General features: G+C 35.7%; 1 protein-coding gene across 13 annotated transcripts in view; it reads right to left on the reverse strand.

Moving 5' to 3' along the window:
- The window catches only part of MCTP1 (multiple C2 and transmembrane domain containing 1), a 606796-nt gene that overhangs the window by 375059 nt on the left and 217121 nt on the right, over positions 1 to 14616 (reverse strand). For 3 of the 13 annotated variants that reach the window (XM_055387158.2, XM_019027563.4, XM_055387155.2), the window contains exon 1: positions 8679 to 8907. The exons of 4 other annotated variants lie outside the window; for them this stretch is intronic. In XM_055387158.2, coding sequence (XP_055243133.1) covers positions 8679 to 8735 — 57 coding nt within the window. In that variant the 5' untranslated portion in view covers positions 8736 to 8907. Of the gene's footprint in view, positions 1 to 8678; positions 9110 to 14616 lie in introns of those variants that run through there. 6 more of the 13 variants (XM_055387156.1, XM_055387159.2, XM_055387153.2 and 3 more) reach the window with 5 other exon arrangements.

Below are 14616 nucleotides of genomic sequence, written 5' to 3' on the forward strand. Positions count from 1 at the left end.
TCCCAGGTTCACGCCTTTCTCCTGCCTCAGCCTCCCGATTAGCTGGGACTACAGGTGCCGGCCACGACACCTGGCTAATTTTTTGTATTTTTAGTAGAGATGGGGTTTCACCGTATTAGCCAGGATGGTCTCAATCTCCTGACCTCGTGATCCGCCCGCCTTGGCCTCCCAAAGTGCGCTTAGCAATTATTTTCACTGGAGATATGGAGGACCTCTTTCTCAAGCCCTCTCAAGCCCTGTGCCACATGGTCCACTTTGCTCCTTGTTACAGCTCATCACACACTAGCCCATGGTCACAATGAAGCTTGCAGGGCCTTCTTTCAGCAGCCCAGCTATCCTGTACAGCTGATTGTTCTCTTTTTTAGGGAGTTAGTCTTAATTTTCTGTCAGTCTTGGGCATAGGAGAGATGGTGTCCACATTGTGGCACTTGCCAAAGCTATTCTTTGGTTAGCAGAATCTCAGCTTCCTCACCTCATTAGATTTCTCTCATCCAGACTCATGGCTCAACTTCTCTTTGCTGCTGAGGCTTGGCTAGGATCCTTTGGCTTAAGACTAAGGGTACCCATTCATTGCTGCATTTTGTGACTGCTCTCCCTCGACACTGTCCCCCACCATCTCCTCAACCTTACTGAGTATGGAGTGGGGAAGTAACTGACTGCACCCTGACTAGAGTCCCAACATAGGGTGTTCTGTGAGTTCACCTACAAAGATGTTGTTCACCTATATCCTTCCAAGTGGTTATGCCCATACTCAAAAGGTTTCCCCAAGATATGGAGGAAGATGACAGTGCTAGAAGGTGGGAGCACACTGGATATGGTACAAAAAGGTAAAGTTGAGAGGGAAGGGCAGGAATATGGAACACACAGGAGCTCAGGTGCCTCCCTTCAGTGTTTCCTGGTTGATGCCCTGGTTGTTGGCATCATCAGACCCTCTCCTTGAAGCATTCTTGGTGCCCCAGGTTTTCTTAACTTGGAGTGTGTGTTAGAATTACCTGGGCTTTTCTTAAAATTTACACTCTTGCTCACGCCTGTAATCCCAGCACTTTGGGAGGCCAAGGCGGGTGAACCACGAGGTCAGGAGTTCAAGGCCAGGCTGGCCAACATAGTGAAACCCCGTCTCTACTGAAAATACAAAAAAAAAGTTGGCTGGGCGTGGTGGCAGGTGCCTATAATCCCAGCTACTCAGGAGGCTGAGGCAGGAGAATCGCTTGAACCTGGGAGGTGGAGGTTGCAGTGAGCAGAGATGGTGCCACTGCACTCCAGCCTGGGCGACAGAGTGAGACTCCGTCTCAAGAAAAAAAAGAAAGAAAAAAAATTACACTCTTGGGCTCTACCCATGACCTAATGATTCAGAATCTCTCAGGCGTAGGCCTGGGTACATGTAGTTTGAGCAAGATTCCCTGGTGAATCTGCTATACCATGCAGTTGAAGAGTCACTGTCCTGTAAGGTGAAGGTCAAGCCCCTTAGCACCATCCACTTGAAGGTGTAGAGGACTGAGCACTTTGAAGTGCTGTTGCTTGGGTGTGGCCACCCAACTTCTGGAGGGGCCATCAAGAGAGAGGGCTGGCAACTCCTAGGGCATTATTACTTTGATGACAAAGGTATAATTAATAGTTATAGAGTATTGTTTAGTAATCAATTGTCATTTGTTTTGCTAAATGATTTGGATAGGTGTATACATTTTTGCTAATACAATAATTTGTATTTATGAAGTTTGAACACGCACTTATTTTTAGGATCTGGAAAGTTGGAGCGGGTGAAGTATAGCCAATCTTGGGTGTGCACAAGTGGTTAAATGTGGACTATCTGTGTGATTACAAGTATATGTGCAGTGCCAAGTGAATAAAAATGAAGGCAGACTTTCAGGTATGAGGAAAAGCTTCTAGGTAGAATCTATGGTTCTACCTAGGGCATAAAATATGTCCTTCCAAAAAATATGGCTCAAAAAAATGTTTCGTGGCCACAAGGAAATTAGGTCAAGCTTAAATTGATTTATGCTGTGCACAATTAACATTTTAATAAGCAGGAAAATTGAATGCAGAATTTAAATACTAAATTCAGATAGGGATGATCCTGTTGACTGATGTTGTAAAAAGATTGCAGAGGTACATGACAGCAACCCCATGCCCAGCTTGGCTCTGTCGGGAGCTGGCTGTATAATTTTGGAGAAGTCATTTAATTTGCCTGTGGCAGAATATTTTTTATTTGCAAAATGAGAGGGTTGAGCTAGTTGATCTCTAAGGCACCTTGTACTATCAGCATTTTGTAAATATGAATTATACACTATTCAGGTAAAGAAAGAGATCATGGACATTTTACAGCTGGTACAACACTTTGAACTGCTTTGACTCATTGAACTGAACTTTTAAAATCAAATGGGTACTTTACATACATTTTCTCTAATCCTCACAAACTTTCAAACAGCAGGGAAACCAAACGTAACTCTACATATCCTTGGTCTCAGCTTAAAAGTCACTTTCTCACAGAGGACTTCTCTGAGCCTATAAATATAAGTTAACTTCCCCTTTTATTCTCTATATAATGATGTTTGGTTTTTAGTTAACCTTTCAAAGTGATGTTTGGTTTTTAGTTAACCTTCTCCTTAATTTTGGTTTGTAAAACTTCAATTAAAATTGTAAAATGTAAAAATAATCTCTCATGAAAACTTGCAAAAATTATAGATACAATGAGGAAGAGGTCAGAATATAATGGGAAGAATATTTTAATGTGGCAAATATAGTTTTCAGTCCTTAATTTCTGAAAAAAATTAATGTCTGATATATAAAAAACACTCAGATGGAGACGCTGCCCTTTGTTTTAAAGCTCCTGCCATGTGGTCTAAAACTTGTGTATATTTTTACCTTATTTAGTTATATTTGATCAGATAATTTTACGTAAAAGTTTTATCTTTGTTTCTACCCCTTAGAAAACTTGAAACAGTAACTTTCTTAACACTCTCTCAAAAGTGACTATTCCCATTATCAGTGGCTTCCTAGTGGTAATCTGGATACTTGTGGAATTGTTATATAGCTTCCAAAAACTCTCGAATATTCATATGCTGTGTGACTCTTCAATAATTTAAAACCAGTAATAAGGTTACAGAGACTTCCTCTGTCTGGTGTATTAATGATTCTTTGTAGCTATTTACACATTTAAAGTAGAGTGGTCCCCTTGTCCTCAGGAAATATGTTAGAACACCCCCAGTGGATGCCTGAAACAGTGGATTGTACTGAACCCTATATATGCTATTTTTTTCTATACATATATACCTATGATAAAGTTTAACTTATCAATTAGGCACAGTAAGAGATAACAGTAGCAATAATAAAATAGAAAATTATAACAATATATTATGATAAAAGTTATATGAATGTGGCCTCTCTGTTTCTCAAAATATCATACAGTACCATGGGTAACTGAAACCTTGAAAAGCAAAACTGTAGATGAAGGGGCAATGACTACTGTACACATTTGCCATGAACATTCATTTGTTTACATTAAGCATAGCATTTTTCAAACTCCAGGTATGAGCTTAGTGAAAATTTTCCAGGTGGATTAAACTTAGAAGTAATTGTTTCAGAATTGATTTCAAGATTCACAGGAACCATTAAGCTGAAAAAGGAAAAAAAAAAAAAAAGGAATCCCTATCTTAAAATAGTTCAAAGACTGTTGGGAAATATGAGAACGAGTCCTTCATTGACGAATGTTGAAACTGAGTCTCAGACTGCAGTTACATGGAGTTAAGGTTTCCAGTGGGCCAGGGTAATGCTGTCCACTGATTGCTGACTTAGAACATGCTATTTCTAAGTGAGGGAAATCACCACCAGAAAACAGTGAGCCACAGAAATCAAATGTATTTCAAATAACACAAGGCATCTGTACATAAAGGAATAGAATGTCCTCAAACCTTGAAAATATGCTATTTTGTTTAGGGGTGGGGGAAAAATCTGTACGATAATTGGTTTTTTTTTTTTCTTTTTGTTTTTAATGACTCCTTTGGGTCAAAGCCAAATGTGTAATTTTCCCAGTACAGTTGTTTCCATTGTTTAAAACTTTTCACCCTATTTAGTTTGCTTGATCAAGTATTTTTACAGGAAAATATTTTCTGTATTCCCTCCCCGCCTTGTAAACTTGAAACAATAACATCTTAATACCATCTCTGAAACTTGCAGAATTTCCTAACTCAAGCCTTTAGTCACCTTCCTTATTTTGGAAATGATCACTCACAATTGACTAATTGTGCCAAATAAATTTTGATTCCCAGACTTCTTAGTTTGAGTTCTCTAATGAAATATTGTGGGGAAGAAAGCTCCCATTCCAAAATGAAAAGAGATGCTATATACTTTTGTAAACAAGCATTTAAAAATGATCTTAAGAGTACCATTCTTTTTTGATATTCTGCCATGATTGTTTCTTCTGCATCTTGGTTATTTTCTTCGTAATAAATTATAAAATAGTCAAAGTTTAACAATTCTCATTAATTTAGGTGTTCAAATTTATTTTGACCTTTTAATTTTATCCCACCTCTGTCTCTTTTCTCTGCATATGAATAATGTGTATAAATATATATGTATATATCTGCACACATTTAGCTTTTGAATCAAGGAAGTAAGCAATTATGGTTCATTATATATACTTTTTTTTTTTTTTTTTTGAGATGGAGTCCCACTCTGTCGCCCAGGCTGGAGTGCAGTGGCGCAATCTTGGCTCACTGCAAGCTCCACTTCCTGGGTTCACGCCATTCTCCTGCCTCAGCCTGCCGAGTAGCTGGGACTACAGGCGCTCGCCACCACGCCCAGCTAATTGTTTGCATTTTTAGTAGAGACAGGTTTTCACTGTGTTAGCCAAGATGGTCTCGATCTCCTGACCTCGTGATCCGCCCACCTCGGCCTCCCAAAGTGCTGGGATTACAGGCGTGAGCCACTGCGCCTGGCCAGTTCATTATATATAATTTTAAAAACTAACATGAAATAGGAGGAAAGGCTTGCGGCAAGAAATGGCTTATAGCTATGTTCATTCCACATTGAAAACTATCAGACAACAAAATATGAGATGAATTTAGGAAAACTCTTTCACATCTCATACATCATTCCTCTGGGCCCACATTCTCTAGTCTGGTCCCAATCCAGTGTCAGGTACATGAGTCATGACTCAACAGATATGGGAACACCTTCATTTATCCCTATCATCCATCCATCCATCCATGTATCTGTCTATCCATCCATCCGTCCATCCATCCATCCATGTATCTATCCATCCATCCATCCATCCATCCATCCATCCATCCATCCATCCATTCATCCATGCATACATCCATCCCCTCCATCTTGTTTGCAAGACCCGAGGAAACATGAAGGTTTGAAAGTTACCCAAGAATTTCAAAGATAATTTGTGGAGTCTCTGGGGAAAGCAAATCAAAATGGACCTAGTTGTATAACAGACCTAAACTTCTCCATTCTACAATTCGTTCAATGTGCTCCTTCCCAAATGATGACTTTCACCAGGAAATGTTTAGGGAATGAACAGAAAAAAGGCAGACATTACATTAATCTTCTGTCAAAACACAAAATTCCCTAAAGCTTTCCTCGGACTGTATCAGATAACTAAATATAGACTGAAAATTGTTTCTGCCCCACCTGCACATCAAAAACAACAACAAAAAAGGGAAATCTTGTTGTATCACCAAAGACTATGATCACCTAGGAGAGCTCTCAGTTATGTATGCTCATTCCAGACATATTTTGCGTTAATAAAAGCCCCCATCTTATGTAAATTCACGAACAACTTCAGCATATTTCTGGTTCATAAAGGCCTGGGTTTCACTAAGAATAAGAATGTTGCAGTCATTAAAATGATTAAATGTAGTAACATTAAAAAGACGTATTTTCCTCTCTGTAGTACTTTATAGCAGTCATTTCAAATTACTAAGACCAAAGGATTCTAACAGAAGGTGGCATAGAATGTAATTAAGCATCTTGGTTCTGCAGCCTACCTAGGTTCAATTCTGGTCATTCTACTACTAATTGTGTGATGTCAGGAATAAGTCATTTAATTTCCTCGTACTTCAGTGTCTCCATCATAAAAAGGCAATAATAATAATAATAATAGAACCCATACCTAATAAAGTTGCTGTAAGAAAAACAGATAGTTCATAAATAGTTATTATACAGTCTGATTTAAATGCTAGGCATTATTATTATTTTCATCTTGGAGAGAAATCCCTGTAGAGTGAGATTTGGAACTTGATTTGTTACATTTCAGTATGCTGTAAATTGCCGCGAATAAATACTACTAATCCTATCCCACTAGTGAAATGACTCAAGCAAAGGGAGACTAAATGACTAATTTGAGTATCTCAACTAAATTAAGATGGAATTAAAACCCAACAAACCATCTCCATAGCTTTCCTACTTGGGTTTATCTCAGGGGGGATAAGCATTACAAATCTCAGCACTTATAACAACAGACTCTCCTGGTGAGATCAAAATGCTTCATCTACCTTAATGTTCACAGGATCACTAACATATACTAAGCACCTATGGGAAGTATGGGACTGTCATCTAGCATTACAGTGTTTCCAAACTCTGTAGATAGAAAAATAAAATCAAAAGAAGACAAGGGCTTCATTGTCAACTCCAAAACTAGAGGTTTTCTCTGATATTACAAAGATGTGTTGATTCTTCCCACTGCACTCCTATAGCCCAGGGTTTTGTCACGTAGACCACATGCTATCTCACTGCATTTATATTTAGCAAAAATTTTAAAAGATATATGCCTATTAATTCCATCTGTTTACCTTCATCTCTTAATGGTCATGTAGCTGATTTGTACAGTTCTTGGAATCAAAGCAAACATGAACTTTATTACAAAGCAGAGCTAGGATTTATTCATAAGATAGCATGATGATAAATTCCACTTATCTCTTGAAACTATACATTGCAGCACAGGATATGAAGATAGCATACACTTTTCATAAGAGTTATATTTTTTATTAAAATAAATGGTGATCATGTTTTGAATTTTTAGAAGGAATAACTTTTATTAATATCACCAGCACAAGAAAACTTTTAATTAATTGTCTTCTAAATCTTAAGAGTTAAGAGGTTTTAAAGCAAAGTTTTGTTTTCAAATCTATCATGTTCACTGGTATAGTAGGACATAAGTCATTAACTTCTCTAATTGTGAAAAGTCATCTTTTTTCTCTTCTCATAGCCTAAAAAAGAGTACAGTTATATAAATATAAAATAGCAGATCAATTCTAACAGAAAGGGTTGGAAGTTCATTGGTTGTTTACATTTTTCTTTTCTCTTTTTCAAAGATAAGCTTTGGAGGAATCTCTTTTTGCTAACCACTTTCAACAAATACAGTGTATCAAAACAATCTACCATACCACCTCCAATTTTGAAAGATACAAAATCTACCCCTGTCCTTTAGGCATGTGTACTTTTATGGCTCACTTCCCAGAGTAAGGATTTGGACACTTGTGCTGTGGCAATAGCTAAGAAATTGCAAAAGTCAGATGTTACATTTTGATAATCATTCCACAAATCCATGCTCCATCAAACTAGACCAAAAAACCTGCAAAGGAAGCAGTATTCTCCAATTTGGAATACAGTATTCTCCAATTTAGAATACTGCCTTCAAATATGTTTGGAAGTTGAAATAATGAAACAATCTCCAAGCATGATAGTAAGTCAATTAAGAAGTACGAAAGTATTCATAATGCCAACCGTTAGCAGACACATTTTTGAAAACCTCAAGTCGTTAATATCTTACTAATTCAGTTATAGCTCTCGAAATCAAATTAACCTTTTCTAGCTGAAAGGAATTTAAAGGCCTTAAATATGAGCATGCAAAGTTCTGTGGATACCCAATACCACTTTAAACACTGATTTGATGTTATTGCTTCAACCAATATGAAGCCAAGACAACATTCCTGTGTCACCCAACCTTTTTGAATTAGCTTTAAGCAAGCTTAAAGAATTTGAAAAATAAACCTCTCATTCATTCTCTATCCACAGATTTCTCTAGCCACGCAATTTGTATGACTGCCTCCAACAGCAAGTGAGAAAGTAGGCAGTGATAAACAAGCTCATACAATTTTAAAACAAACAGAATAATCAGAAGTTTCTAAGTATGCTAGTCTTTCACTTAAATAGAAAGCCAAATATGAAAGGTCCAGAGGCTTTCACTAATTTTCCACTTTAAACTTTCTAATAATTACTAAGACTACTTTTTATTTCAATTGAAAAATATAATTATTGAGCTATAATTATTCAAAGATAATCATATAAATCTGATATATCTTTCACCTTTAACTGAGATCATAGGGTAGCAAAAGAAATATAAGAAACTAAGAACCTGGTAACTACTAAATCCTTCAAGAAAACAAAACAAAACAAAAAAACAAACCAATATAAAGCTACCACAATGTTTCCATTTCTCAGGCACTATATTTTTCATAAAAAATGATCATAAAAGGAATATCAATGTATTACACTATATATCTCACAAGTAGGTTATACTGTAAATTAAAAATTATCTGTATTAGAATCTCAAATGCAACCTTCAATACCCCGTGAGAAGGCATTTTTCTAAGGAACAATCATATACCTAAACTGCCACATTAATTTAAGGCTACCACAATCCAGTGAGTAAACCAAAATATGTTACTTACCTTATTGCAAATAAATGGCAAGTTGCAGGCACTTTTCAGCTTGCAGCTGTCTAGCATAGTTGATTAGAAATGAACAAAACATCTTTCACTCCAGTGAGAGAACTGCATATTTAGACTTGCCTTTCTTCACTGAATACCGGCAAAAGAGGCTGTTCACCTCCAAGTGATAGCAACAGCCCTGCACGGAGCACTTGCTGCTCTGCACAGCAGCGACTTGGAATGAAAGTAAGAAGAACCCGTGATGTTTAAATAACGTAGCTTTAGATTCACAGGATATGACTCAACTCTCAAACCAGTAAGGGAAGAGTTTCCCATTGCAAAACTGTTAGTACAGATTACATAACAAACATCATATCTGGGGTTCTAAAATACTCACATTAAATACTAAAAACTTCACCTGCTAAATCAAGCATGCAGTGTTAGTAGTCAACCTCTTCCTCATGGCAAAAGCCACAACAGGAAATGAGAATAACAACACTGCACAAAGAAAACTATTCTGCTTGTTCTCTGCAGTGAATTAATTTAATGTTATTAAGGATGTGAGAACTTGCCAACATCTCCCAGAAAGACATCTAAGAAAGAAAAGGAACACTAAAGTCACTAACATTCCCATCGGTATAAAAACAATGTGTAGAAAAAAATTCCATTTTAACATGCAAGAAGTGGCATGCTTTACAACACAATAGAATCTCCTTCACTAAGTAGAGAATGGAAATAGATCTTCGTGCTTTGCTGTTGCTGTTTCCCACAGAAATCCTTTCCTACACTGTCATTACCTTGTGCTTCTAGCTCTGCCTACCTCACCAACTCAGGGTCCCCTTTTATCTGTTTTGTGAGCCCTTCTAAAGGAACATGACTAATGATACAACTCCTCTAGTAAATGTGGCAATTTTACATGCTTTCTCCACCACATGTTATCCCTTAACCCTGAGCTGTATTAAGCTTGATCAAATATTGAATTATTGTATTTAGATACCTCGGTCAATAAATATTATAGACATAGATGCTTGGAGAAAAGTCTACTACATAAATTCACTTGCCATCAGCCTCATCAAGGAAAAAAAGCTGAAAAAGCCCATGTTAATAACAGTAAGTAGGCTGAAACTAACTAGAACAGGGCTGTTAAATAGACATATAAGGTGAAGCATATATGTAATTTAAAATATTTTAGTAGTCACATTAAAAAAGTAAAGAAACATTAATTTTAGTAATGGTTACCCTAGTATGTCTAAAACATCATCATTTCAATATGTAATCATTATAAAATTATTAAATATTTTATCATTTTGGTACTAGTGTTGGAGATCTAGTGTATGTTTTGCACTTGTGTTACATTTCCACTTGAGCTAGCTATATGCAAGTGTTCAATAGCCACACATGGCTAGTGGCTACCATATTGAATAGCATAGGCCTAGGGTTCAAGGCTCATTTTCAGTCTTCAGGTGGTGGTTCAAATATTCTCTTTTCAGAACATTTAGGAAGGTCTTCCCTGACTACCTTCCCTGAAGTAACCTTCTCCAATTACTTTCTATCGGATGATCTTTTTTATTTCCTTTATAGTACATCACAGTTTGAAATGTTCTTCTTTATTCATTTGTTTACCTATTTATAGTCTGTGGTCTCTAACAAGAATGTAAGAAACCCGAGGGCAGGAATTTTGTTTCAAGAGGCTATTGACATGGTCATCAATACATAGCAGAATTTAATCAAAAAATTATTTAATAAATGAATAAAATATGGATTTTTTTGCTATGGTTTGGCAAATAATATAAAATTAAGAAATGTGTTTCTCATATCACTGAATTTCCAGCAAATACACTGGGCAACACTTTCTTGAATTGAGAAATTGTCCACTTTTTAGAATATTAATGATCTTCCATGTATAACATGTTTCATTCTCATATGCAATGCTATGAAACAACATACTTATTTCATTACTCTAGCAAATACTTAGAACACTTTAATCCCAGGGATGTAAATTTGGACACTATTAGGATGTCTATTTATCTCCTATTTACAAAAACATAAAATCAATGCATACTATGCACAGAGCTACAACGCAGGGGTCAAGCATGGGCATGTGACCCACGCTGGTCTAGTAAGTATGCCAACCTCTCCACTTTTGCTAACATTGAGAAAGAGGTTAAGTTTGTAGAATGTTAAGAGTAGAACTGCTGGTTGTTGTATCTGCTACCACATTGTCTAAAAGTGGTTGTCTAAAAATTGTCTAAAAGAGGTTGCCTAAAAATGAGGCTGATGAAGAGAAAAACAAAGCCAAATACGTGAAAGGCAGATTCCTGATAATACTACTGTAATTACCAGATACTGTTATGCATTAAGTCACATTTGCCCTCTACTGCAATGATGAATATACTGGAATGTTCACTGGAGAATTACAGTAGTCAAAACAGGAAACCATGCAAGGAGCCATAAACAGTGGAAGCGTTAAATAAATAATGGGTTAATCATACTAAGGAATACTACCTAGTTATTTTCTTTTCTTTTTTTTTCCTTTATTTTTATTATACTTTAAGTTTTAGGGTACATGTGCACATTGTGCAGGTTAGTTACATATGTATACATGTGCCATGCTGGTGCGCTGCACCCACTAACTCGTCATCTAGCATTAGGTATATCTCCCGATGCTATCCCTCCCCCCTCCCCCCACCCCACAACAGTCCCCAGAGTGTGATATTCCCCTTCCTGTGTCCATGTGATCTCATTGTTCAATTCCCACCTATAAGTGAGAATATGTGGTGTTTGGTTTTTTGTTCTTGCAATAGTTTATTGAGAATGATGATTTCCAATTTCATCCATGTCCCTACAAGGGACATGAACTCATCACTTTTTATGGCTGCATAGTATTCCATGGTGTATATGTGCCACATTTTCTTAATCCAGTCTATCATTGTTGGACATTTGGGTTGGTTCCAAGTATTTTCTTTTAAAGAATCAGGTTATCTAGATGCACTGAGATGCATAGCTCCCTAAAAGATGTTGAGCAGAAATAACATATTGCAGAAAAATATATTATCCCAGTTATGAGTATATACATTTTTATATGCATATTCACAGAAAAGGGCCCAGAAAACTGCACACCAACTGTGGACACGTGGTTAGGTCTGGGAAAGAGATCTGAAGGAAGTGATGGGGGACAAAGAGAGATCAAAGTTTTGCTCAGTTTATTACCTCCTGCATAAATCTTGTAAAATAAAAATGAATTAATGTATTCCTTAGGTAATTTGAAAAGAACATGTTACATTTAAAAAAAATTTTAATATTTTTTATTTCCATATTTTGGTACATTGTACTCACTCTAAGTGGACTACTCTCCTTTATTATTTTTTAAAACAATGTAATGGAAATGATGGTGCTCTTTTCTGTCCCACTCTCCATTCTTTACCAGCCCCAATTTTTTTATGAATACTCCAGTTTTTCAGTCTGGTTAAAGTGAATGCCAAAGACAGAAAAGAGAAAAAGAAAGGGCAGAGAGAGACAGAGACAGGAAGCTGCATTAGAATCTCCAATGTACCTTCTAAAACTGGCCAAGGTCTTTGGGTGTTTTTTTTTTTTTTTAAATCTTGGCCTCCTGCAAGCAATTTTATTGGCTTTATAAAATACAGCTTGGATTTATTCAACTGCAAATATATCAACAGTCCAATGTTTATAATAATATGCTTTACATTAATTTAGTCTTGGATCAGAGTAAACAAACTTGTTTATTAACATCTCACTAAAACATTTCAGGCTTCTGAATTGGGCATAACAATTGCTTTCCTAATTTACTCAAAATCTAAACCTTTTGTTGCTTTTTTTGGCTTGCTCTAGTCTTCAAAATCTTCACATTATCTTAGGTATGCTCATCACATCTCCTGCTTTTGTATTCCCTTAGATTTCCACAGTTTCAACCCCTTTTTAAAAATGACACAGCTGAAGGTGCTTAGAGTCTGAAGCAAGAGTAAGGGCTGTTTGACTTTTAGTATGACTAATGAGGATCTGAATTTATACAGTGTCGACAAACTGATGTCTGTTTGGCTCTATTTTATTCTCTAAGCCCACTGATCCTAGTAACTTAAACCTCCTACTCTGTTGACACCCTCCTTCCATTCTCCTTGCCTCTATTTAAAATTATGCCAAATTTGATTCTGATTTTCTGGAAGAAGTAAACCATTATATTAATAGACACATCTGAAGCCTCCATATGTCTTTACCTATCCCATTACCTATCCCATCCCTTCTTCTCTCTCCAAAAGTAAACGCCCTCCTGAGTTGGCTTATATCATTACTGTATATCTTTTATAATACTTTTTATTAGATATACACATATCCATAACAAGTACAACATATTATATAACATAATATCCATAAACAAGATATTAATTTGCATGCTTTAAGCTTTATACAAATATAATAGTGTACAGATCCTTTAAATCTTTTTTTTTTTTGCTTAGCATTATCTTCTTAAGATTTACATGTGGTTCTGCTTAGTTTATTCATTTTAACTACTGTACAGCATTGCAATTTATGTATCCATTCTCCTATTAATGGACATCTAAGTTGGTTCTAATTTATTGCTATTATCAAACTATTATAATTCTTGTACATGTGCATATATTTGTTTAAAGATGAATACCTAGGAATGGAATCGTGGGGTCATACGATATGCACACCTTCACCTTTACTAGATATTTCCAAACTGCATCCCAACAAAACTAGGCTAGTTTACAATTCAACCAACAGTGTATAAGAAGTTTTGTCACACCAAACTCTTGTAAACGATCTCCAGAGTATTGATGATCCATGATGCTGAAATACCAAGAGTCTTGATATTTTTGTTTTTTGTTTTTGATTGGTATGAAGTCTCAATGTTTCAATTTGGATTTCCCTGATTACTACCAAAGTTGAGTATTTTACCTTATTATTGGCCTTTTTTTCTATTGTGTTATTTGCCTTTTCCTGAGAAATATTTAGGAGGTCTTTATATATTATTGTTCTATTCCTTTGTCAATTATGAGAGTTATAGATATCACTCTTCTGTGTATTTTTTTACTATTGTTTATAATGTCCTTTGCTGTTTTTTATTTTTTAATTTGTGGTTTAATTTAAAAATTTATTTTTTTCTGTTATTTACCTGTAATTATTGAGTCAAAATATAAAAATTAAATGTTCTTTGGTCATTTTTCATGAAGCATTACCAACAATAATGTTAGATTGCATATCTAAAGGGGAACTGAGAAAAATTTCTATTTCTTCTGAGTAGTTCAATTAATCCTTACAGGGTATCTGCTATGTACCCCGTACAGTATTAGAGGTTTCAAACATGAAGGAGACCATAGAGTCAATACATATACATTTACAGACTAATTGAAGAAAAATACTTGGAGGCAGACTGATGATGATGATGATGATGAAATGGAGAAGTAACCATGTGCCAGAGGTTGTGCTGATGCATTATTTAATTTTACAGTAGTGTAATAAGATGGAGTAAATGTTAGTGTAAGAAATACATACAAAATGCTGTGGATAGAATATGTTATAACCTTGCATCCCACAGATCATTCAAGATATAAAGTGGTCAAATTTGAGGTAGTATGAACCTGTGAGATATAGTAAGACCTTGAACTGACATTTCTATCTTCTCAAGTCAATCTATTTTCCAAAACCAATAACTCAGAGATTAACCCTCATTTATTTAGAAAATTAATAAGAATTAAAGTGGGAACAAGTTATTCATTTGAAGAAAAAAATGCTTTTTTGGAAGACAAGTTCATTTTTTACAATCAGTGATCCATCACATAATGATATTTTCTCCATTTATTAGAGATGGTGAAAATTTAAAAAGCCTATAGTTCTTAGGAATCCTAACAAATGGTGCATATACCTTCCTATATCTGATTATTAATTTATAACATCAAAGTTAAAATAAACTCTTGTTCCT

The sequence above is a fragment of the Gorilla gorilla genome, chromosome 4 (assembly GCF_029281585.2).
Source record: "Gorilla gorilla gorilla isolate KB3781 chromosome 4, NHGRI_mGorGor1-v2.1_pri, whole genome shotgun sequence".
In the NCBI taxonomy this organism is placed as follows: domain Eukaryota; kingdom Metazoa; phylum Chordata; class Mammalia; order Primates; family Hominidae; genus Gorilla; species Gorilla gorilla.